The following is a 26,965-nucleotide window of genomic DNA, read 5'->3' as shown; positions in this document are numbered from 1 at the left end:
CAATGTTTTTGTGTAATGATGTGATATCGCCCTGAGTAACTATCAGTACAGTAGTTGTGTTTTTGTGTTTTGTCTGTGCGTGTGTGTATTGTTGTAGACTACCCTGAGCTCTGCCTCTGTCTCTGTCTCTGTCTCTGTCTCTCTCTCTATGTCTGTCTGTCTCGCCCATTGTCTGTCTAATAGGTTTCCGGTGACTTTGAGGCAAAATCTGAAATAACTTGATGCATATGCATGTCAGTATCTCCGTTGTGTGTGCGTGTGTGAGTATACTAGTACAATATTGGTAGTACAGTGTTTCATGACAACATTCATTTGTTTTCCACACAATAACTGCTCTTACAATACAGCATACAGTCATACATAACTACAGTATTATTAAACATTTGTATAGTTATGTTTAGGCAATCACAGCACTTGGCTACAGTTAGGGAAAGATGATGGCCTTGGTTTGATACTGAAAAAGTCTGAAGTGACTTGAGGCACAAGACATGACATGTTTGCCGTATTGATATTTGACCAAAATCATGATCTTTCCTTGACTTTAACCGTAGTGATGTTATTTCTAAACCTATCCACATGTGGGACTCAGTACATGAACCTGTGTGGCCTTACTATTGTGCCTCAATGGGAGCACAGAAAAATGTATTTTGCAAGCACATAAATTATATTTTGAGGAGAAATTATACACAAGCAAAAATAATTTACTTTGAGCAAACAAAAATCTATTCTGTGCTCAATAAATGTGTTTGAATGTTTGCTATTACCCATATTAATGTGCAATAATAACCCCTCTCACTCAGTTTTACTCATATGCGCTCTCTCTCTCTCTCTCTCTTCCTCTCACGACCTCTCCTCTCTGTGCACACTCAGTTGTGCCTGCACACTCGCTCAAACTGGCACAACGTTTCAAATGTGCCACAAAATCAACCAATTGGAGAACTGGAGAAGGTAAATTCTGATTGGCTGTTTCATCTTCAATTAGATCACTAGTAGAACTATCTACAGCATCCCGGAAACAGGTTTCATCAAAGGCATCGTAAACAATAGTGTGATATCACAAAACTAGAAAATTCGTAACTCACCTGACACTGTAGCATATTGTTGCTGTTTTCACTATTTGATTCTGTCATGTCCGGTGGCTGGAAATCTAAAATCCCTCTCTTTAGTATTCTTATGTAAGCGTTGTGATTGGAGAGGAAACAGTCAATCAAAATATACCTTCTCCAATTCTGTGATTGGTTGTTTTCCTGGCACATTTGTAATGCTGTGCCAGGTTGAGCAAGTGTGCAGGAAAAGAAACATATTAGTATTGTATAAGCACACAGTTGTCAGGGGGCATCCTGTCCTCATCATGCTGGGCTAGTGGGCATGTTGGAGAAACGATGTTATAGCAGCATTATAAGCATCAAACCATTCAGCGATTCTCAAGTTTGACATACATGGCCTCTTTTACACCTTGCTTTTGTAAATAGATGTGTTTGTTCTCCTATATTGTGCCATGAAACGGTGCAGTCTTGTGATTTCTTCTTAGCTCTACAGCAATGTGAACGAAGCATTGTCTCGGTGTGAAAAATACCAGAATGTGTTTTGTGCAGCTGTTAAAACCTATAATGCCCTGTGATGTTTATTCTATGTGGAGAGGATGTCTGTTGCGGATGTCTGCTCTCAACCAATTAAAGACAAAATTAAAGGTTTTTGTATGAAAAAAAAATATATAAACATGCATAGATGTGTTGGACAGTGAAAGTTTGAGAAATATTTTATGGGTTTTTGAAGTCCAGTCCATTTATGGAACATGGACTGGATTGCTTACTGCAGTTTTTCAGCTAAACTGGACCAGGCCTAATATTTGTTTTAAGGGGAAAATGATGCTTACACATGCATATCTGTATTCCAAATATGTGCACATGTCTGCTAAAAAGCTATTTGACTTGACTTTCATGAGTTCAGTTATACTGAAACCACTTTTGGCCAAGGACACATCACCGTTCCACCAATGTTTAGTGGGTGATGACCTTCACATGACTGCTATGTGATTCAGAATATTTGATGGTTTGCAGATTGAAAGACACCCAGACATCTGGATTAAAACTTTGCAAAATTTTCTTGAAAAGTTCAACTTTTGCAGACATAGGTTAATAGTTGAAGTCTGTTGGATAATGGGAGGAACTCTGCATTAGTACAAACCAGCGCATAATTTAATTTCAACCTTACATTGTACCTGGATAACTGAAATCTACATTTTGTTGTGCAGTTTGGTGAAGAGAGCTTGAAACTGCTGCAGGATTATGAGGCGGTAGAGAGAAATTCTATGAAGCAATCAGATCCTTTTCAATCTCAAGTGTCAGTAATACATCCCCAACAGCCTCGGCCGAGAACAAAGAGATTGTCTGTGTGATTATACTGTATACGTAATGTTTGTGTGTATGTGTGTGTTTGTGTTAAGTTTTGCTGAAAGCTTGAGGGAATCCTGCAAGATACCACAGTGCATTGTCTGTTAGTATTCCCTTCATGCAACCATGCACACACACCCAGGCCTAGCAGGTGTTTCTGTATAAAGCACGATCCATTAAAACTGACAGGTGGAATTCTTCACCTGCAACCACGTAAAACAAGTAGATATTACACCTGTACTTTGTAATTTACGTTATATATTATGTATGTATGTGTATGTGTGTGTGTGTGTGTGTGTGTGTGTGTGTGTGTGTGTGTGTGTGTGTGTGAAAAGATCAATTCTCTGTGCTATAATGTATCAGTTATAGCAATTCCATAATAATAAGACGAAAGCAACAAAGACCAACATTGCATTTTTGAAATATAACATTAAAAGTGCTCAAAAACAAGCATTAGCAGATGCTAATACTATTTCTAGAATTGTTAAAATATGCTTTTGTAGTCTGAGAAACCTTCAGCTATATCTTCAACTCCTGTTAACATTTTTTTTTCATTACAAAACATGCATTCACCCACTCAGCAATAGTGTTATTGCTGTTACTGAGTGATGAATCTGAACTTTGTCTCTGTACAAAAATAAGTTAGATCTTTACGATGACATCCATCCTGTAGTCTGTCAAATCCGCCCTGCGCGTACTTGAGTCATTATCGTCTGCGCTTGAAGAAGATGCCTGCACTGTAAGCATTATGCCAGTGCTTCTACTGCAGGAGGAAAATCTGGCCCGATGCCTCGTCTATAACTCAACCTGTTCAGTGAGCTGACAGCGCCAGTAGTCATTAGCCTAATCACATTCAAATTATTCACCGAGAGATGTTAATTTATCAGGCAGAGTAAGGGAATCAAGAGAAAAGGCAGCAAAAAAAGAGGCCTAAAAAGAAAACGTGTCAGAGTGCAGTTGATGTGTATATCCTTTCAAAAAAGATTATTAGTGCAAACAGATTATGTGTTATACTTCCAAATGCCTGTTGTGACAAACATGATACCTCAGTCAGGGAAAAAAAAAGACACTTGCACAAGAGATTTGTGGACTTGGAGGACAAGAGCTGAGGATTCATACTGCTGCAGGGAAAAGGTTGTGACTAAAACAGTTTGTCTTACATCCAGTGAGAGAGACAAAGATGGCCAAGTTCCCTAAAGCATTCTTTATGTCTCACTGTGTGTGCAAGTTACTGTTTAAATATCTTTGCTTGTAGGACTTGTATTTGTATATTCAGTCTGTTGTGTGTGTCTGCGTGCACATGCAGGTGTACATTTGGTGCCTAAATCCTTCTGAGTATGCATCACTCTCTGCTGCCTGAGGCTCAAACGTGTTAGTTTGTGTGCAAGTGTTTCTGTTTATGTGTGTTGATGAGCAGCCTCTGGGGTCCATTATGTCTGTGACAGCCCCACAGCAGGAAAGCAGCCAGCCTGATAACTTATGACAGCAGTTTAAAGCAAAATTTAATCCACAATTTATGAATTATTAAACTTATTACACCTCTGTGAAGATCACTAAACTCTGAGACAAAACAACAATGGCCTCCTTTCCACTGTCACTGCTGGGAAAAGAACTGATTTCTAAATGTTACCGGTGGGAAAGCTCTGTATTTTTCAAAGTTGTCGGAGGGCAGGGAAATGTGTCATGTATGGATATTATGAGAGGGAAAACACTTCATCTATTGAGGTTGTTGGAAGACAGGAAATTACTTCGTACATTAAGATGCAGTTGTACGGTAAAGAAATATGTCATACAGTTCTATGATTACATTGTCCTCATGTGAGAAAGAACGTCAAAAGGTAGATATAGATTACAGAAAAAAAATAGAAGTATAAGTGTCCTGGATTAGTTTCCTGTATGTCAAACGTCTGTTAGACTTGAAATTCTTATTGTTTTTTATTTTATATTGAACTGCTGTAATTGCCATGTGCAGGTATTATCATAATAAGCAAGTGAAAAATGTTTGCAGTGAACACTTACACGTTTCTATCCAATGATAGACATCACCAGGCTTTGCAGTGTCCCTCAGCTCTAGGGAGCCTTTTAGCATCAAATTAAATGTTATCCTCCCTGCCCAGCACCAATTGGCGGACAGACAAACTAGCTGGTAAACATAGGAGGTGGTGGAGACCAAAACAGAGCTACAAGGAAATTGAATATTGGACTTGATTTTAATTGACTTGACTCCAAATGAATGTTAATGTTCCTCTGTGTGTGCTAGATGTGTAAATAGGCAACTGTTGCGAATGACAACATTATAAAATTAAATATATAAACGTCGTTCTTACGACTATTCCATACATTTCCGAAATAACATGCCTTCTTAAACTGTTTTATATTGAACTGAACTTCAGGAAAGGGAAAGATATAAATATTCATCAAATAGTTGTTGAGATGTAAAAAAAAAAAAAAAAATACAGGAACAGTCAGGGGATTACCAAAGTCATTAAGATTAATCCTCTGGGCGTTTGGATATCTGTACAAAACTTCACAGCAATCACTCCAATAGTTGTCAAAGCAGTTCACCAAAAGTTCACTAAAAGCCAAAAAAGTTGAGGGATCACCAAAATCAGTGTGATTCATTCTCTGGAGTATTTCTGTACATGGCCATCCATCCTAGTAGTTGCTGAGATATTTCAGTCTGGGCCAAAGTGGCGGACTGACAGACGAGTTTCACCAATTAAGGATTTATCAATCAAAATGCCAGTCTATCAGAAGCAAAAACATATAGACTAACAAAACACATTTGCTCTCATATTCAGCTAACCTTTGGACTGTGGGAGATGGTAAACCATACACATGCTGGATGCAAAAAAAAGGAAGCTGTGAGGCAACAGTTTTAACCACTGAGCCACTGTTACGGATTACATTTTTTAAGTATATAAAAATTAAAACCATTTGTTATGCTCGCTGACAGTATCGTGAAATATGTCCTACATACAGGAGCTTAAGTCAATAGCTAAAAGAAACAAACTAACCATTGCAGTTTCTTTGCGACAGTGAAACTGAGACTTGAAAGGCAGTCTTACGGAGTGTGAAAGTAATTTAAAGGAGAATTAAAAGCACAACTTAGGAGATAAAGGATTTCGCAGGACACTCAGCATATTGAAATCCTTCCCCAACTGCTCTGCTGTGTTGATGATAGTAAGCTGGTTTAAAATGCTGCCTCAGGTGCTGAAAAGCGTTAAAAATACATATTTATTCTGCAAGTTTGGCGTAGACATTTATGTTTAAGCTGTGGTGTAATTGTCCCTGATTATAATGCAACTTAATGACACTTCTGGAGTAGGGTATGGAAGTAGTTGGGATTTGGCTTATGAATTGTTAAACTTATCCCACCCCTCTGATGGAACAGAGGTTGTAAAGTAGGACAGATCATCTCCCCTCAGAGCCACAACAACAATGACAGCCTCAGCTTCACTGTCACAGCTGCTGTCAAACTGAGTTAAAGAGTGTGGGTTAGTAAAATACTTAATATCCTTCATCTATCATATATGAGGCCTTAAAATATGTACATTAATCTCAAAGAATAAATGCTCATGACTCCCTGAAAACCAAAAATTACAACCTCTAAGATGTTTTTAAAGAAAAAAATATTTATCGTTTAAAGGTTGCTTTCGATTTCTGCATCTGCCCTTCCTCCTTCCGTCTCCAAAGTAGGCAGAAGGATGCACTCAGAGCAGAGTCAACCCTGCAGCTAAAAAACAAAAAAAAAAGAGAAAGAAAAGAAAAAGAATGATGAATGAGTTGCACATTGTCTGCAAGTTTCAAAACACCAGAAGCTGTGATTTTCCTTGCCTGTAGTTAGTGCACATCAGCACCACCGACAGGCAAAGAACTGATGCCGTTGTTACTTTGCTTAAAGGTGGCACCGGTCCACAGCTGCAGAAATGAAACTGCAGCCCTGCAGGTTTTCTCAGCCCAGTTTCAGGTGAACCACATCCATGACATGGTGTCCAAAAAGCTCTTCTGTCATTGTCCGATACATTTCCAATTACCAGCAAGGAAGTAACAACAGCAGCAGTTTGGACAAATCAATGTTGATGCATGTCGCATCTCCTACAGGCAACCTTCATCCAGTTTATAGGTAAAATATACAATAAATAATATAAATTAATATAAATTATATAATAGCATACAATATTTTCAACCTACAATGTTCATTCCTTTGTCCTCTGCATCCCACCCTGTTTTTTTTTGCAGGACTCTTCTATCCCCCCTTCACCAAAATGTCTGATTGAATTAGCTTGGTTGGTAATTCAGCATCAGAGTTTTTAAATGATTACCTCTGGCATGACTCCAGCCTCTGCATTTAAATCATGAGTTTAAAATTGCAGTTTCAGACACCTGTGGAGATTTGAACATAACTGAATTTATAACTTCTCAAATATTAAAATCCTCACATGTACATCTGCTACAAATCCCTGCCAGACGCTATAAAACAGACTATCTGTTACCCCCTGTGACATATAACAATGATGGTTTCACTGTCCAACCAGGGAGGAGACTAACTTCACCAAATGGCCTCATTTGCCAATTCATCAACCTACTGAAATGTAGTTACAGTGACTGACTGTGTAGGTGCCTGGAAAATCTCCCTTACGTGTAATCGTCTTACAACGGTATTTATACAAAGTGGATGCAATTGCACATGTGATACTGCTAAGTGGATTATGTGTGAGGGAGGTTTTTCAAGTATTTACATTGCATATTGTACAATTCTTACACTTGTCAGGGAGGAAACACTCCTAAAACAGCATTTATAGGACATTTTGCAGCTCTTAAAGGCCAGAAGACCCATTGTTGCTGCATCTATTCAGTGGGACAGGAAACATTAGGATATATTGGATATTTAATAAATAATAGATGTGTAATTTCAGGCTCATTTCTACACTGTCGGTGTGACCTGTGCTTGTGGTAAAATCTTTGCTAACATGCTAGACAAGTGGAAACTGACCTGTAGGAGGCTCTTGATATTTTTTTTAGGGGATTATCAAAATCATTTGGATGAATCCTCTGCAGATTTCTGGATGATTGCATCATGGCAACCCCACCTATGTAACAGTTTTCAAGATAGCTCACTCTTGACCAAAGTGCTGGACCAACTGAACAATGGACTGACAGCAATGTGGCTAGGATGGAAGAAAAATGCCAAATAATTGGCAATGAAGGAAATACAGAAATACCTGATCGGTCATAAGAGAAGAACTGTACTTTTTTTTTTTTTGGTTTTTCATGTATTGAAGATTTGTAAGATACAATCATTTATAATGACCTGCCATGAAAAGGCAGGACTCTGTTTTCACCTAGTAGCCTAAGGAGCAAAATCCACAAAAAAGACAGTATACCCTTATGATTCAACCCATAAAATCAGAAACTACAAAAGGAGTTACATTGGAAAAGGAGTTCTTTTTGTTTTGTTTTGTTTTTTCTACAAGATGGGAGTGTGTAGAGGAGAATGATATGATTCACGGGTAGGGAGGGAGACTAGATGTGTTGAAAGATGAGTGACTGTTGGCGAATACACATGTATGTAGCAGCAGTTTTAGCATGAACAGTTTCTGTGCTTTGGTACGTGCGCCACTGTGGAGAAGGTTGCTGTTGATGTTGTTGACTATTCACTTAGTACAAGTACATTGTGAAACTTCTGATCTTGAGGCAGGAAGTGCATTGTACTGCACCACCCCCCTCCCCTTCAAAGTTCGGGCTGTCTCCTAACTTGATAAGCTGTCAACTAGCCGCATATTTTGGCCACCACAGTGAGAATGCATCTAATATTTTAAAACCTGTGGCTTTAATTGTTCTTCAAACATTTGATTTTGACATTAATACACAGGGTACAGTATATACTACCATTTTAATATTTAAGACAAAAACAATGTATAAACATACCAGTTCTAAGCTTTGTTGTGTGTCTCCTCTCTCTAGATGACGGGCCGTATGGAAAAACTAAGGATATCTCTGGACCAGAACACACCATGGCCTCAAGAAGACACAGTATACCAGGTATGTACCACTTCTATATCTATCTATCTATCTATCTATCTATCTATCTATCTATCTATCTATCTATCTATCTATCTATCTATCTATCTATCTGTCTGTCTGTTTGTCTGTCTGTCTATCCATCTATCTATCTATATATCTATCTATCTGTCTATGTCTCTCTCTCTCTATCTATCTATCAATCTGTCTATGTCTCTCTCTCTCTCTATCTATCTATCTATCTATCTATCTATCTATCTGTCTGTCTGTCTGTCTGTCTGTCTGTCTGTCTATCTATCTATCTATCTATCTATCTGCCTGCCTGCCTATCTGTCTGTCTGTCTGTCTGTCTGTCTGTCTATCTATCTATCTATCTATCTATCTATCTATCTATTCACTGTCACCACTTTGAAGTGTCAGAATGATTTGTGGTCATAATTTGTCTCAGACATGCCAAAAGCAGAATTTGTAGATGTGAATTCACTTAATTAATCTGAGACGTTTGTAAAACCAGCTTTTCACAGTGGAGTCTGGGTAATCTTCTCTCTGGTTCACTATCAGATCCTGGTGTACTCTGTGTATGAATGGCAGGGCAACCTCACGATGACTGCAGAGATAGTCTGATAACAACAACGGTTGCAGGGTTGTTTTTTTTTGTTTTTTTTTGTGAACAGATGTGTTTGTGCTGAAAACGTCCCTGAGAGCAAACTGTTCCACAAAACCTTTTCTCTGTTATATTCCATGGCATAATATGTATCTGTTATAACAACCAACAAATTTACAATAATATTTCTTGTATTTTTATAAAGAAACTGTGAACATACCTTCTCATTAAAAAAAGATTTTTCAACAGTCTCATCCATTCACTTTCATCCAATACAACTACCTTTATCATCCCAACTTATTTAACGTTGGTTTACATATTTGAATGACCTCATCCCTCATTAAGAGAGCAAGAAGTTTCTAAAACAATTTAAGCAGAAAATCTGGGGAAAAGTATTTTTCTTTTTTTTCAAAATCCTACATCAAGAAGACAACAACATAGCTAAGAAGAAACAGAACTTATGAATCTGATTTATAACAAAAATACTGGGTTATTTACTCTTTAAGTTGGACTTTTAAAAGATGTGTTCTGACATTTCTTTATCACTTGTGATAACTGTCCTCTAATTCTCTGTTATATGATTTATTTCCATTTAAATTCTATTCTATCTATTCTGCTATTCGTCTCTCATCCTTTGTTTCACCCTTGCAAGGTCTTTGTTACCTTCTCCCACATATGGATTTCTTTCACACATCAAATCTCCCATTTTTGTCCAGATAATGTGTTTTTTTTTTTTTCTTATCAACTAAACCAAATCCCTCCATGTAGCTTCCCATCATCTCTCTCCTTCTCTCGCTCGCTTTTCCTCTTCTTTTCTGTCTCCATCTTTTCTTTATCCGTCTTTATTCATCCATGCACAGTCACGTAACTCGGCTCCATGCTGGGTTTCCAGTGTCACCTTGCTTTACAGGTTTACAATCGAGTGTTTGTCTCAATCACCTTCCACGGTCATGTTGTTGCTGATTCCATCTGTCCTTCTTACTACTGTTACTACCTTGTTGCTGCTATGCATCTGAATGTGTGTGAGACAGATTGAATTTGTACTTTTTGTTATGTTGCATCTAATGATACAACATACATTTCCTGAGTAGAAACACTTTTAGTTTTATTTCTGCATAATATCAAAAATCTCATAACTGTATTCCCTGAGCATCAACATAAAGTGTTAGATATATTTTTATTAATCCCAACATGGCCATTTCTGTATTTCTCTGGAGGAAAATCTAATTTTGTGATGGATTCAGCTCAGAAAATGTTCTCAACTTCAAACTATATTTTCAAAGGCGTTGGTGCTTTTATGCAAATATGAACAGAACAAGGACTAATGAATGAATGAGTGACTTTCTGCAAATAATGTATGTGTGTGTTTCTGCATGAATATGTGTGTGTTGTAATATCCACCAGAGATAACTGCGGTGTGAAGCACCTCACTGATCCTGAGTGTCGCCTGAGGGATTTACCTAATCTAGCTATCTATCACACCAAAGCTTCATCTCACCTGTGTGTGCGTGTTTGTGTGCGTGTGTGTATGTGTGTAAAAATGGAAGATATAGAGACAGGTATTCATCTGCAGTACAGGTCTCTATCAGCACTGTTCAAAGGTTATATTATACTTATTATCTGGCTGCCTCAGACTAAAATCCATGACCTTTCACTCATAAACCCAGAACTTCCTAAATTTGATTCACATGTTTCACAATAACTGGCTCATTTTACAGCTGTGTGGCTAGTAACATCTGATTATATTCATGCAGGTGTGCAGCATGGCTAATATTGCTGGTGCAACTCCTTCAGTCACCCCAACCTTCCCTTCATGTGCAATGTTCATTATGTTCATTAATGGTATATACAGTAAGTTGTCTTGACTGAATCTTTGTTGCTGATTCTTTGCAGAGCCTTCTTTGCCAAATTGAACTGTATAACCGTTAGCTATAAGTTATCATTTTCTTTTAATTTTGCATACTTACATACTATTAACTTACTTAACTTATAACAACTTAAAGCTGCTATATGTAAGACTGTGTTATTATAGTCCTGTAACTGAGTGCAGACAGACAGAGGAAAACAATTCATCTGTTGTAAGCATCCTTTGTATCGGACCATCCCAATGCTTAACATTGCAAGCAGTTTGTTAGTCAGTGCCATGTCCAAATGGCGGTTGATGATTTGGACCCAACCTGATTATGTTTTGTAGGTCAAATAGCTGTGCACATGGTCATGGAGAAACTAGTCTTTGTTCATTAACTTTTGTCATAAACTCTTAACTTCAAAGAAGCAGAGGAACTGAGCTCCACAGCTCTGCAGTTCTGCAGCTCTGCAATATGGCTCCCAAGTCAACCCATTAAGTTGTTTACCTCATCAAGCCTTGACTCACCCCAAGAATAGCTGACCTGCTGCAGTTTATACTTGTTAGAAAAGAGGTTACATGTATTTTTTTTTCTTAAATTCGTGATGCCTTTGTTTTTACAGTAGTTTAATTAAGTGTTAAGGGAATATAGAACTGTACAATAGTTTTTTGTCCTCCTGTTGAAATAGTCAGAATGGTCCACCCTACCTTGATCCTCGTTATCACATCCACAGAGAATTCCCTTCAGTGGGTTTAGTGGAGGGTTTTAGTTTTAAACAAGCTTAAGACTGTCTCAAAGTGTATCCAAATAATGTCTTTATTTTCTCAATAATAATGGGTTTAAAAGCAATATTATATATTTTTTAGATTCCTCATTCTTTAGATACAATGTACATTTTTAGTGGACACATAGTGTTGCAATGTCAAAAATCTGTCCTAAGTGACAATCTGAAAATGTGCCACTATGTAAAATGTGAAGACCTAAAGCAACATGGTCATCTGATAGATAGATAACGCTTTATTTTACAGGTCCCTTAATTTTATAGTAATTTCCTAGAAATTGTCTGAGTAATTTGCAGGTATTTAACAGTATTTTTCGGACGTTTTACAGGAAGACTGGTGCAATTCGGTAGAAATTATGAGAGAAAACAAAAAGTTGGTTTAGTTGGTAAGTGCCCACACAGTTTTTAAGAAAGAATCTAATATCCTAATATGTAGTTTGACACTCAAAACTACACTCTAGAAACTCTAGAAGTATTTAGTCAGTTAAATGATTGTTGATTTATTAAGAATTTTTCCAAATTAACAACTATGTAAGAACCCATTTATAATGAATTTATACCATTTGGTCATTATTAAGTGACAGTAAAATGTGCACTACCATATATAGGTGTATGAATTGCAGATGTACCCAACTATGAACTTAAGAGCCACATTTCATTTTGATCTCATGTATTTATAGTTTTGCACGCCAGTAATCAGAATATTTAATCAACAAAGATGTTCTGATTATATCTAACTTTAATTTGACTTTAACTGGTTTGATTTCCATCTCAGTTAACTGTTTAAAATTCAAGGACTTTGTAAGGATTTTTTGAAAGTGATCAATAGAAAAGAGTGAAAATAATGTAGTCAGTAACACACAGTTTAAATATGTGTATATACATTATTTTGCCTTTTAATAAAAGTTATGTTTGTGTCACAGAGAATCTATTTTCATACATTTAGTGTTCTCTAAAGAGTTTTGGTTTAGTTGTTGTAATTTCTGTTACTGATGATGATGATTTTAACCTTTCGAGCCCTTTTCATCCCTGCCAGAAACTTTTCAAGTGGATTGACTGCAAGAAACAATGAGCCTTTGTTTATTCTCATTAACTGATACTTATCTAATCTGATCTTCACATTTACATTTTAGTCATTTCAGCGGACTCTCTTTGATTGAGCGGACAGGAGATCAGTGTCTCACTCAAGGACACACAGCGGCGAACCTGTTTTGATTTCTTTTTTTCTTATATCTTGGCTTTGCTTTAATCCGGGAATCATAATGGACAGAGGGCAGCCACTAACCACTTATCTCTTTGGTGTATTTTGTGTGTTTGAGTGTTTGTGTCTGTGTCTACATCTTTGTGTGTGTGTGTGCGTATGGGTATGTCCTTCTCTTTGCCTGTTTTGTGTGTGTGCATTTGTCTTTATGTGTATGTGTGTTTTTGGTTAGAAGCTCTGCGGGGGGTGACCATGGTGGAGCTGGTGAAGAAAGAGGGCAGCACACTGGGCCTCACAATCTCAGGAGGAACTGACAAGGACGGGAAACCACGGGTATCGAACCTACGGCCAGGAGGACTGGCGGCTAGGTCTGTAGTAAAACATCTCACGGTTGCACTCAGGAGTAGAAAAAATAAATATATAACTGCCACATTATTTAAAAATAATAATGTGTCATTTATGAAAGCTTTTACATTTGTTCGTGCTTCTTCTGTGCAGGAGTGACCAGCTAAATGTTGGTGACTACATCAAGTCAGTGAACGGCATCAATCTGACCAAACTACGCCATGAAGAGATCATCAGCTTACTGAAGAACGTAGGAGAGAGAGTTCTTCTGGAGGTGGAGTACGAACTGCCCCCAACAGGTACAATATTAGTTCATATTAGTAACACCATGTGCTTGTATAGGTTTCTAAAGTAATAGCAGCACTAACGTTATGATCAGAGCGACATAAGCACTAAATTAAAAAGCGCAACATCCTCATTCATGTCAGTGCAGCCAATCTGCTGGTGCCAGAGGGATGCAACCAAAAAATGAGGGGTGGATCAATTTTTGCTGCAATGCAATGAAATGTCAACTGTCAACACACACTGGCCATTGAAATACATGCATGCACACATTCCTGGTAGATTACTGTGTAACGAAAATGCCTTAATTCTACTGTTTCCATTATTGCACTTGCTGACAATTGCCGCTGTGATAGCTTTCCAGAGTTGTAACAGCTTTTAAACCCATGGATCTGTTACTCAAACTAAACTAAAACAACATGCCCATACCAGCGCTGGCCCCTTGCATTGGTATGCCATTTCCAGGCTGAATGCCAACTAAAACAAACAGCTGCTAGCAGACGGAAGATGAGCTCATGATCTGACTGAAGTACCAGTAGCTTCACATATATCTTTATTTGAGTTTATTGTAAAGCCTTTAATAGCTACAGTGAAAGCAGCAAAGGCATTGAGAAGTACAAGCATCCTTAATCAAAACCCACACAGTGTACTGCATACATATTGGGATCCGGGTGTAATTCAGTCTGCCCCCACAAGAAAAGAAGTGTATTTCTTGTGGTGTCATAATTATATAGGATAATATAATTTCTGGTTCATGCTTTTTCATTTCTCTGTGTTGAATGTTTATGCTTCATTAACATAATATGAAATTTAGTGTATGTGAACAAAGCTGCACTTGATTATTGCAGCAACAGAAGCAAATGACTCAATTACTTTCACTAGAAAATACGTAACAGCTAAAGTATAAATTACTTTCTCTCCCCCTCTCACTCTCTTTCTCCCTCACTCTCTCTCTCTCTCTATCTCTGCCCCCTCACACCCATTTCTCAAAGCACCAGACAGCACCTCAGGGGTTATCTCAAAGACAATCGACATCTGTTTGCACAAAGAGGGGAACAGCTTTGGTTTCGTCATGAGAGGTAACCATGAGTAAAAAAGCCCATTACTGTGTGTTTGGAGAACTTCATGAATAGTTATCTGTGACATGCCTGTTGCAGTATCACAGCTTCCTGCCTTGTAGAAAATAGAGACATTGCATCATTTGTTTGAGCTGGCACTGAAAAAAAATAATAAAATGAAGCTTTAAAAGTTGAAAAAAGATTAAGGAGTGATACAAAAGTGCAGTCTTTCTTTCTGCTGTCACTCCTCTAAAATGGCACACTTAAACAACTAATGGTTAAAGGAAAGGCTGCAGTAATGTATCAGTGATTTGGACGTTCTAGTCCATTAACTACAAAATCTATATTTGTACATCTCTGCTGTCCATTTTCTAAAACATACAATAACATTTTAGATTGATTGCCTGCCACCCAGGCAGCTATCACTTTCAATTCTTTTCACTTTTTTTAATGTGAAAATCTTTAAATTTGTTGTAATAGGTAATCCATTATAGCGAGTAATTTGTTGCATTTATTTTGTCAGTGTTATGTTTTTGTCAGTGTTATGTTTTTGTCAGTGTCATGTTTTTGACTCCTCATACTTGATGATAGACAATACTTTGTTCCAAAAACAACCCAGAGGAGCAAATTTGAACTGCCACCTCTATGGTTAAGGTTTGGTTAGGGTTAAATAACTGAAACTACTTGGTTGAAGTTAGGGGAGGCTCACCTTTACGGTAAAACAAAAACATGAACCTAGAAAGGATGCAAACCACAGTCTCCGATGTCAAAATCACATCCAATCCTAAAGCTTGCGGTGATACACTCACCAAGCACTTTATTAGGAACACCTGTGCAATCTAATGCAACCCAATTCAACAGTTCTGCCATAAATTATGCTTTTATGAAGCATATACATTTTCAGCTTTTGTTGAAATTGTCAGAAAGGTGAATATTGCGTTAAACTGAAAAGTGTTCCTAATATTTTGCCCCCCTCATGTATGTTAATGAGGTGGACAAAAGATCAGGAACACTTTTTTAATATTATGCACTCCAGTCTACCAAAACCCACTACAACCTCAGTCATAAATATAAAGTAGAAAATTATCACTTTTCTGACAATGTCAACAAGAGCCAAAAGTGTATAAGCTTCGTAAAAGTAGAATTTATGGCAGAGTTGTTGTATTGGACTGCATCAAATTGCACAGGTGTTCCTAATTAAGTTCTCAGTGAGTGTATTACAATGTCTTGCTTTTTTGGCCTCGCTACTAAAAAGTTAATATATACAGTCTATATTCAGTAAACAACCAATATTTTCCAGACAGAACAGTCATTATTCACACCACCGCCACAGTTTGTCAGGTAAACATAAGAATAGGTCATTTTAAGCATTTCAAAAAATGACCAAATGTCTTATTTGTATAGTCAGGACAGTCTCTTATTGTCGCTAAATAAGCAGCTTAGAGTAGACACTGTCTTAAAAACTTGTCCTTCCTTGACTTTGTCAAGCTGAAGCTTCAATAACAAACCTCTTTGTGTAAGCAACCAATTTCACATCATCCTTTTTACAGCATCCATGTTTTGTTATTGTTTTCTATCCTCTGAGTTAAACTTACAGTGGATACAGTAACTTTGTAATTTTGACCAAAATGTGAAGGAAATGAATTGCTCACTCTAATGGATTACATGTCTGAAGCATGTTTTAAGTTTCTGTAATTCTCATACTGAATGAAATTAATGGGGGAAGTGAAGGTTTCTAGTCATATGAGATCACTCATGACTTGTATGACTGATCAGCTTTGCTCTCCTCTTCTTCCAGGTGGTACCCACGAGGACTGGCACAAGTCACGCCCCCTAGTGGTCACCTATGTCAGGCCAGGAGGCCCTGCAGACAGGTAGCACTGACTGCACGCTAATGCACCTGCAGTGAGATATAGTATATGCATACATGTTCATATATACACACATTCACAGAAAATCACATGTACACACATGTTCATGCAGTTATACTGAAACATATCCAAGCAGATATACAAACATATTTACACTCAGAACCAGGGAGAGCGATAATGTATGTCTTTTTAGGGGTGAAAAGGGCACTACCTTCTAGGGGTATGCCCAAATACAAATACATTATTCAGCAAAGTTTTATATGAATATTTGTTTCATACAAATTTAAAAAAATATTTGTTGGGGGTGTTCACCAGAGATAAAGCTGAGCTACTGACACTAGCAAAGTTCTTACAAGGGACTCTCCATAACCTGTTGTTCCCCTTTCCACAAAGTTAGGTTGTAAAAAATAGGCAATAAATGAAAAGTTCAAAGCAATAATTGCCTTTGAAGTTCCTCCCTGCACATTATAGGGTGTGCTGTCACTGTGTTATGGGTGTATAAATAGGTAGAGGTCTGTCTGTATGTGGCGATGAGTGAAGTTTTAGCTCAGTAATCAGTGCAGTCATCTATGATCTAGGAGACTCTGGTTCAAGACCTGATGTGAGGACCTCCTTTGTAATGTAGTTTATTCATGAACACTTATTGTAACACTTTAATTTTCTAAAATCAAAAGTGTCATAAAAACAAAAACAGGATTTTTAAGCCTCTTTCCACTTTTATTCGAATACAAATACAGATACAAATAATTTTGCTGCCTCAACAAATACAGATACAAATACAAATACTGGGATCTCTGCACATCCCTTCTACCTTCCAAAACAAGTGATGTCTAGGAAAAATAAAAGCCAGGCGAGCACTGGCCTCCATCGAGTTTAAACTAACAGCAGCAGAGCGCAGCCAATTCCATTCAGGAGTCTGAGAGATCTGTCTGTGCCCTCATGCAAATAAACCCCAAGGATAACGGTGTCGTTTCCTGTGACCATCACTGGTATGTTGACAGTTATGTGTTACTCATAGCTGCAGCAGCATGAATCACCTCATATCCCTTTAATGTTGTCATCATGTGTCTGTCTCAGCCTTCATGTTTCATGTTTAAGTAATAATCCATGACATTTTCATATAAATGTCAGCTTTGCAACTGTTTAACTGATGGAACGCAACAGTGATTCAGCCCTCTGTAGATTCAATACATAAACATTTACACTGTTATTAAATCCTCCTGGGAAAAATACCCTACTGCAAAGAAAATGTTGCCTTTTACATGCCCAATTTGTTTTGAATAAGCCCTCTAAAAGGTATGTATGAGCAGTGAATGTAGCAGACAGGGAAGAGAGTGCCATCTATAGAATTTCAGACCTCATATTCTAAGGAAAAAAGATGGCAGTCTAACAAAATTATCGTTAATGCTGGGACATAAGTTGTGGACACCAAAGTCTGAAGTAGGGCTGGGTAATGACCTAAAATCTATATCACACTAAATTGTCACATTTACCTTGTTAATGACAAATGTAATGAGAACATGTTTTAAATACATTATGGTATTATACTTTGTTCCTTCCCAAGTTGTTTGTCCTAATTAATTACTGGGTGACCACTTAGAAATTCTGGACTGAACTTTGGGCTGAATGGATGGTTAAACATCTGGTCAAATATCAGTGGTTGTTTTGGCAATTCTCAGTTGTGAGTATAGACGAAATTGGACCAAATGTTTTGGGTTTTTTTTAGTTTTTTATTTTATTCACTGCACTTTCTTAAGTAACACAGGTATATTTACAAGCATAGTCAGTATATTATCAGTCAAAAGCCTGTTCATTGCATAGTAAACATACACTATTTGTGATACATTGACATTGGCTCACTCTATATTAAGTCTCACTGCAGCAAACTATTTACACAACAAATTATGAACAGACACATGTGATTGTTATCTATACATAATGGTAGGGCGCTCTTAAATGTTGCAGATCAATAACAAATCATGTGTCAACATTGAACATGGAGTCTTGAGCAATTAAACTAATCTCAACACAACTGGCTGGAAAACCTTTCAGGTTTCATTATCACTACACATGGAAAGGGCTTATTCACACAAGCTCGCACAGAAACACAGGGGGAAATAAGTAAACTAATATTTATTCAAATATTTAGATAAAGAAAATATTTAAATTGTTTTTCTATCTATTATTTTTTTTAAAAACATTGGACTTAGCAAGGGTCTCAGGTGATCAAGACCCCTCTTGATCACAGACAATTGGCCTCTTCCACTTCCTATTTCTGGGGTGTAAGAGGCCATTTTATCTGGTTACATATCTTTTGGTCAAAGGAGGACTCCGCTATGAATCGATGGAACCAGAAAAAGGTACATCACAGTTTATTACTATTAATGCAACAATGACAACAGAACATTCGCTGATTTGTGTGCATTTAATTTAAAAAAAAAAAAGCTGTGTTATTAAGTGCAATAAATTATGCAACATGTAAACAAAAGACTGAGGCATGTCATTACTTGTAACCTTTATTTGCATTGAAAGTCATGTAGATTATTCATATTATATGAGCAACAAATTGTGGCTCATGTAGACACAACTGGCTGGTGTTTTTGCTTTGAACTAAGCAGAACTTCAAGCAAAATGTTAGTAAAAGCAAAACATGTGCACCCACACATTTTTTACACAAATGATTTACCCCAAAATAGTCTAAGTTAGACTGACTTATTTGGGCTAAATCATTTTACACAAAGCAAATTACACAATAAAAGCAATTTTCATAAGAAATTTGTTCTGTTCAGCATATCAACAAATTCTTACAGTCATAACTTTGTTGGAAATATTTCTGCTTTTTAAAAACCACTGTAAAAATACTGAAAATATGAAGTGATTTGCAGTAGCATGAACACTTCAATAGATCAGATACATTTTTGTTTGCTTGGTGTTTAGTCTTACAATGTGGGTTTAATTGTGAAGTATTTTCTGGGAAAGTTTTGCCTTTCTCCGGAGCACTGCCACTTTTTCCTGGACCAACCGTAGTTCCTCAACCGTCCCCAGTTTGCGTCCTCTCACCCAGATACCTTCCACGGCAACAGGGTCTGGCACCAGGTCACAGACAAGGCCTTCACACAACAAATCTTTCACCAAATCCTCATTATCGTCTTGTGGCAACCTCATTATTACCAGTGAGACATCTTCATCAAATCGTTTCCACTGGATAGCCTTTTCAGCATTTTTCAGCTCAATCATTTCCATTCTAGCGCTCAGAACTTCAAGCTCCAGATTCAGTCACAATTCTTTGGCTGTTTTCTCCAGCTCTTTCTTTCGGGTATCTCGGCTTTCTGAGATCAGCTTCTCCAACAATCCACGCAAACTGTCAATTATAGTGTTCATTTTCTTTTCCATTACATTTTGCATATTGTCTATTTTTGCATTAAGCAACTTCAGTTCATTCATTAATGCAGCGTTGCCACTGTTCTCACCATCAGAGTCTTTTGACTTACGTTGTCTGGTGTTATCAGCCATAATCTTACTCAAATGGAGGCAATTCAGACCTCAGAATAAGCACCTAGGCTTTGCAAAAAAAAAAACAGTTTGAAGAATACTGATTCGACAATTTTACATAAGTTATTTGTAAATTTGCAGACAATAGAGAGACAGAGTGCTCACACGGACATCTTAAGAACACCAATCTGAGAGGCTTGTGGAGGCTTGCGCCTTACTAAAAGTGTTATTTCCTGAAATTTGTCACCCATCTTTATAACCATCACACAAATCTCATTGCTTAGAAAAGTCCAATTTTGCACAGCATGCTTGACTCAGCTGTTCCTGCACCGTTACTCCAGCCAAGATAGGAAAAGATTGGAAAAATAAAGTGTAACCCTCTTCTCTGATCGCTTAGCAACTTCAATCAGTTGATACCAGACTTAAGAACTGTGAGATGCTATTTTTATTCCACTGGCAACTATTTCTGAAAGAATTACACACAGCAGGAAATAAATGCTTGTTTGAACATTTTTAGGGCTTGTGGTAGAGCTTTTTCAATGTAATCCAGTATGTGTTTTTGCTAAAAATTGATTGCAAATCAACCAAAACTATCGGTTTCACATTATCTACAGCCTTATACTAGTAGATCAACCTGCATATTAGCATGTTAACATACAGTAAATGAGCAGACAAAACACAGAAGATATTTAAATGTGTCCAAAAGTTCATACACAAATAGAATAAACCTCCACAGGTTCACACACAGATTGACAGACTGGAACAAGACCAAGATTAAATTCTATCTTACTATTGCGTTATTTCGCCTTGAAGCTCATCTAACAATATTCTAAAGGAAATCATCTCCAAAATGTGGGTCAGTCCAGAGGAAACGAATGAGATATTCATGCTGCTTATATCCCATTTGTATGCCAATTGGAGAAAACTTAATCCACCGCACCATACAGTCCCAGGAGTGCATACATTTTTAGCATTACCCACTGGGAATTAAAGCTCAAACTCTGAAAGTGTTAGAAAGCCATGGTGTTTTATGCAGGACCACAAAGAAACCGCTTTCACTGCATCGTTATATGAAGAGAAAGAGACAAACAGACACAGAGGGAGCCTGCGGGGCCTAACAACTGGTTAGATGTCACTGAAGTCCTTTAAATTGTTTATTTCATTCAACAACTTAAGTTGGAGTTGTCTTTAAAGGGGAAAATCCACCCACAAACACAGTTAAATCCTCCCCAATTCTTAAAATAACAACTCTGGGCCTATATCACCCACTATCCTAACTTTTCTTTTCTTTTTTTTGTGGACAAAGATGACAACATGTCATGTTCAGGTAATTCTAGCAGCTATAATAGAGTTTGAAAACAACACATGTTTCAGAGATCTAAAAAAAAATTGCGGTGGATGTCAGATTGTGGTGTTGGTCTCTCAGAATTTGACAGCCTGTGTGTAGAGCCATCATTTTGTTCCAGGGTTTGAATACGGCTTGCAGCTTTTTTTTGTTGGTGAAAAAGCTACATTATCATTGTCACTCTCTACACCTGTTTCCCTGGTCGATTGAAGGGCGGAACCTTTGTTTTTTTGTTTTGTTTTGTTTTGTTTTGTTTTTTTCTGAAAGACTTTTATTTGACTCCAGACATTCCTTGTGAAACTTCATTCTTCAGATACTTCTTTTACATAACCTAATTCTGACCTTCAATGGTCTCAGCTTAGCTTGCATCCTGTTGTTAAAAAGCTTCAGGGCTATTAGCATCATACTTTACAACTTCTGGCTGGTATGATGACAGCTCTGTATTACTCACACTCTGGCACCATGCATAAAGCATCTATTAGCTCTCTAATGCAGCCCTCTGCATGAAAAATTCAAAATAGTGCATATCCATTTTTGTTGGAAAAAAACATAATTACCTGAAATGTACGTTTGAGTGCCTCTAAAATATGAAGCATCCAGTATGTAAAAGTGCTTTTGTCAACCAAGGACTTTTGAAAAATTACCATAATTTGATTGAAACCAGATCACATGACATACATTTTAATCTTAATATTTTAAATAATGTGAAGCACAGCAGTATCATCTGTCATCTTAGTGCTGTTTGTCCTCGCTTTGTTTGTCCTCCATTTGAATTGACGAAAATCGTCTCAGACAGAAGAGAATAGAGAAAAAGAGGAGGATGAGGAGATAAGAAAAAGAGAGTGTGGTGAAGGCAAGAGGTAGGAAAGGAACGAAGCTTGAAACAAGTAGGAAAGTGAGGAAATGAATAAGATGAAAAAATAAGATCAATGTTAAAAGCAAAAGGATGGTTGGTATTGGACTGAATAAAGAAGAGTGAGATAGGAGGAAGATGAGGAAAAGGAGAAAGAGAAAGAGGCAGGTATCAATATGATGTTAGAGGAGGTGGAGACTAAAAGAGAGGAAATGGTTAAAAAAAAGTTTAGGTTGTCATGATTTTTTAATTTTTTGATGGCATGACACTTGTTTGTCATTTTTATTTCCATATACAGTATAAGTTGTGTCATATACTATTACCTATTCATGCAGATAAAGCATATAGGAACTTTAGTGACAGAAGGAAGGAAGAAGTGATGAAAAATGGCATCTGAAAGAAGAGAACAAGTTGACCTTTAAGAGAAAATCAAAAAGTAGAACTGGTAGAAACTAGTGCAGTGCCAGTGCAAAATGTGCCTGTTCAGAATGGGCCGAATGCTTGGCCTCTGGTATTGCTGCTTCAACGCACTGAAAAATGAATATTGTTAATGGTATGAATGAGTATATATACCAACAACATGAAAGAAGCTAACATTCTATTGTACATAAGTGTTAAGTGCTGTAATAGTGAATCTTTTCTCATTTCAAGTATAATAAGGGCTGCATTTAAAAATAGAGAGAGAGCTTTTGAAAAAATGTGCATCTTAAAATAAAGTGGATTGATCATATTGGGGTATTTCTTCTACCACTGTCACAATACCAACATTTCCAGTTAGAGAAAGGGTGAAAAGTAAAGCAAGATGACGTTTACCTGGGGCCCCAAAATGACTAAATCCCCCCTGAAAAACACACCCGAGTTGTGGCTACTCGTGGTCAGAAACACTGATGAAACACACTCGGTTCATCGGGCATATTAGTCGCTTGCTTTGACATAACCACTGCGGTTATAAACTAGAGCATGGATTTAATTAGCAGAGGTATTTTGCTGGCGGTAACGTTATTAGTGTTATAAGTTAGTGTGGCAAACTTACACAATTTGAGTTGCAATTATGGCAGAGTGGTGCTGTTCCTATCCACTTGTGCTTGTTAACACAGTCCAAGGAGCCCTGAAGCCCCGTCACGCTGCTGCACAGAGTGCTGTTCACTAGTTTATTCAAAGTTTATAATATTGAACGTGTCGTGTGTCCAAATTGCACCAAATTCAATACTACATGTCCTTGAGTCCCCAGCAATACAGCCCCCAAGTGTGTAGTAGATCGGGTGAACAGTTCTAGAGATGTGCGAAGGACACACATACAGACAGACAGATAGTCCTTGCTTTATAGTTAGAAGAAACAAACAAAAGAAAGAAAGGAGGCAAGAGAGAAACATCTGGAAACCATGGATGGCGATTTCAATCCTTAGAATCTGGCAAAACATGATTGTCTCATCTCTTGATGTGTGGAAGAGAATCTAACCCCTTGTCTTTGTGTGTGTGTTTCCAGAGAGGGCACACTGCGTCCTGGTGATCGTCTTCTCAGCGTGGACGGCGTGCCGCTGCACAATGCCAACCACAGCGATGCCCTCAGCGTGTTGGCTCAGTGCGGCCAAGAAGCCCTGTTCCAGATAGAGTACGATGTCACTATTATGGGTGAGAGACCACACAAACACGCATGTTTACTGAGGTCACCTTTGGGGGCATTACATAGACTTACATTCATTTCTTGGAGACTTACCCTCATCCTAACCATAACCATAACCCTTGCCTAATCCTTACCCTAAACTTAATCTAACCCTAACCTTCACTGACCCTTTTCCCAATGGGGGACACAGCTTTTGTCCCCAGTTGGACAAGCCGTCCCCAATTAACTGGTTTTTAGTCTGAAATGTGTCCCTGAAAGTATCATAGGTCAGACACACATACACAGACACACTCTCAGACATGAATGAAAGCTTAGGGCAAAAGTTTCTCCTTTCCTATTCCTAAAATACCACTGGAATTAAAAATTGGCCTGTTGTGTTTTTATTTGATGTGTTGGCATTTTCTTCTGCCTTAGGCTGAGTTCTGCCTTTTTTTTCTAGGTAAAACTGCTCAATTTCACTCACCCAGAATGCTTTGCAAAGAAATCCCTAGTCATCACATATGGTGGTTTATACTTTCAAGGGCATTTTTTGCCTCAAACTCAGATACTTTTGTATGTTGGTGATACAGAAATTGAAAGGTACTCTGCTTTTTCTCTGTTGGCATTTCATGGCATATCATCTTACAGTAAACAGCCAAATCACAGCAAAAATGATTTTTCCTAATCAGACACAGTGACGAACGCGTCCGGTCCATTATTGGTAGAAATTGCCAAGACACCAGGAGCGACGCTGGGTATCACGCTGACATCAGCCAGTCATCGAAACAAGCAGGTCATTGTCATCGACCGGGTTAAACCTGGCAGCGTGGTGGACAGGTACACACACTCACACACACAAACAATATGTGTTTGCTTATACAGTATGCACAGTTGGAGTTTGACTTTGATGCCCTCTCTAAAAACAGAGCCCTGTTATTGTACACCTGACAAATTACGGATGAAAGTAACCTTCAATTATTACCATACAGTCATAGCTGGAAGGTTTAAAGCAGCAGTTAGTGCTTCATGGACAGTTTTTTTGTCCTGGGTTTCACCTTTCAGGTTACATAAAGGCTGCCCTAAACCTGGAGCTTGATGGGACCACATCCTGAGAGGAAGACCTGCAGACATGGGGCTGAAAAATAATATCAAACTCCTAGACATATTTTTCAAGAAAAAAAATCTCCTAATTCATATTGTCCCCTCCCACTTCTGAGGCCAAATCTATGCATCAGGGTTATAGATATGCAGTGGTTGCGTATTTTTTAAGCATAGTGTATCTTCTCTCTGTCTCTTTAACACACACACATACACACACACAGGCTATGTCCGGCCCTATAACTAACACAGACAGCAGGAGACAGGATATTGCCCCGAGCCGCAGTCTGGCTCTAAAATATACATGAAGCACTTGAACTTTGTGTCAGAGCTGAAACAAGCTCGGAAATAACCTCAGTCAACTGAACAGGTTGACTGTGGAGGTCTACATTCTGTCACTATGCATTCCCACATGGTTGCAAAATTCATTTAAAAATCTGAACCGTAGTATAAATAGCAGAGACGCATGCTGACAGGTTCTGCAGCCTGCTGATGTGTGCTAACTTGTGTAGCCTACATACCGCTTTTCAAGCAACACAAAACCAAGCATTTCTGAAACAGTTGTGATGAGATGCCTTCTTTTTTCTCTCTGTTGTACCAGATGTGGAGCGTTGCATGCTGGGGATCACCTACTGTCCATAGACGGAACATCGACAGAACACTGTACAGTCCTGGAGGCAACACAGCTATTAGCGAGCACAACAGAACTGGTCAAATTGGAAATACTCCCCTCCCACCAAACAAGGCTAACTGGGAAACAACACGACACTGGTGGGATATATATGTGTGTGTGTTCTTTTTAGATATATATATCAGGGAAGAACCTGAAAGCATCTCACTTCATTTGACATTACAGAGGGTTAGGGCCAGAGTTAGGGTTAGGGCCAGGGTTAGGGTTAGGGTTAGGGTTAGGGTTAGGGTTAGGATTAGGGTTAGGGTTAGGGTTAGGGTTAGGGTTAGGGTTAGGGCCAGGGTCAGGATCAGGGTTAGGGTTAGGGTTAGGCTTAGGGCCAGGGTTAGGGTCAGGATCAGGGTTAGGGTTAGGGCCAGCGTTAGGGTCAGGACCAGGGTTAGGGTTAGGGTCAGGGTCAGGGTTAGGGTTAGGGCCAGGGTTAGGGTCAGGATTAGGGTTAGGGTCAGGGTTAGGGTTAGGGTTAGGGTAAGGGTAAGGGTTAGGGTTAGGGTCAGGGTCAGGGTTAGGGTTAGGGCCAGGGTCAGGATCAGGGTTAGGGTTAGGGTTAGGCTTAGGGCCAGGGTTAGGGTCAGGGTCAGGGTTAGGGTGAGGGTTAGGCCCGGGTCAGGATCAGGGTTAGGGTTAGGGTCAGGGTTAGGGTTAGGGTTAGGGTCAGGATTAGGGTTAGGGTTAGGGTTAGGGTTAGGGTTAGGGTTAGGGCTAGGGTTAGGATCAGGGTCAGGATTAGGGTTAGGGTTAGGGTTAGGTAGCATGAGCAAAATCTAGTACACAAAGACTTGCCAAAGTAAAACATGAACACAACATCACATATCATGGCATACATGAAGAAAATGCACATTAATTATCCTTCAATCACTCATGACCACATTTTTTTTATCTTGCTATTTTATAATGTACACACTGTTGTCATCCAGATGGTGTTTGCTTGGTTATGTGGCCAAATTCACATGTTGTTTTCCTTTTGCACCTTGTGTTGTCCTCCGTGACAGCTGTTAACACTGTTTGATCGTGTTGTGTTAGATATACGATGATACAGCTCTGAAGTGAATTTATTTGACGTTTTTCTGCCACTAAAGTGATTTTGGAGTCAGTTGTGTTTGTTTCTTTCAGCTGTCAGTATGATTTTCACAGACAGCTATACAGGCTCTGCATTTATGTGTGTGTCCAAAACATGTTTCTTCACAGTAGGGATCTATAGCCACCACAATCCTTAATTCTGTTTTCCAAAAATTGTATTTCTATCCACAACTAGTTAACCAGATCCCTACTAGTCCGCCAAAGTCATACACAGACTACAATATAGTGAATGATTGGGCTTGTTGAACTGTTATCTCACTGTTGCTACATCTCCATGGGTCTATCTTAGGAAAAATCTGTTTTAGTCTTTTTAGCCACCGGAGGCTAAAATTGTGCATCTGATAAGTGTGTGAGAGACACTTGAATGTTGTTTTTATTGAGATCGTTCTACTGATAA

The 26,965-nt window shown here is 38.3% G+C and overlaps 1 protein-coding gene across 1 annotated transcript in view; it reads left to right on the top strand.

Moving 5' to 3' along the window:
- Window positions 1-26,965, top strand: part of LOC121894704 (glutamate receptor-interacting protein 2-like) — a 293,630-nt gene that overhangs the window by 232,500 nt on the left and 34,165 nt on the right. The window contains exons 2-9 of the mRNA XM_042407491.1: window positions 8,361-8,438; window positions 13,083-13,218; window positions 13,349-13,494; window positions 14,470-14,556; window positions 16,334-16,409; window positions 23,583-23,728; window positions 24,389-24,536; window positions 25,399-25,568. Coding sequence (XP_042263425.1) covers window positions 8,361-8,438; window positions 13,083-13,218; window positions 13,349-13,494; window positions 14,470-14,556; window positions 16,334-16,409; window positions 23,583-23,728; window positions 24,389-24,536; window positions 25,399-25,568 — 987 coding nt within the window. The remainder of the gene's footprint in view (window positions 1-8,360; window positions 8,439-13,082; window positions 13,219-13,348; window positions 13,495-14,469; window positions 14,557-16,333; window positions 16,410-23,582; window positions 23,729-24,388; window positions 24,537-25,398; window positions 25,569-26,965) is intronic.

This window comes from Thunnus maccoyii, chromosome 3, assembly GCF_910596095.1.
Source record: "Thunnus maccoyii chromosome 3, fThuMac1.1, whole genome shotgun sequence".
NCBI lineage: Eukaryota > Metazoa > Chordata > Actinopteri > Scombriformes > Scombridae > Thunnus > Thunnus maccoyii.
The sequence above is the reverse complement of the archived record's forward strand: the minus strand, read 5'-3'. Positions and strand labels throughout refer to the sequence as shown.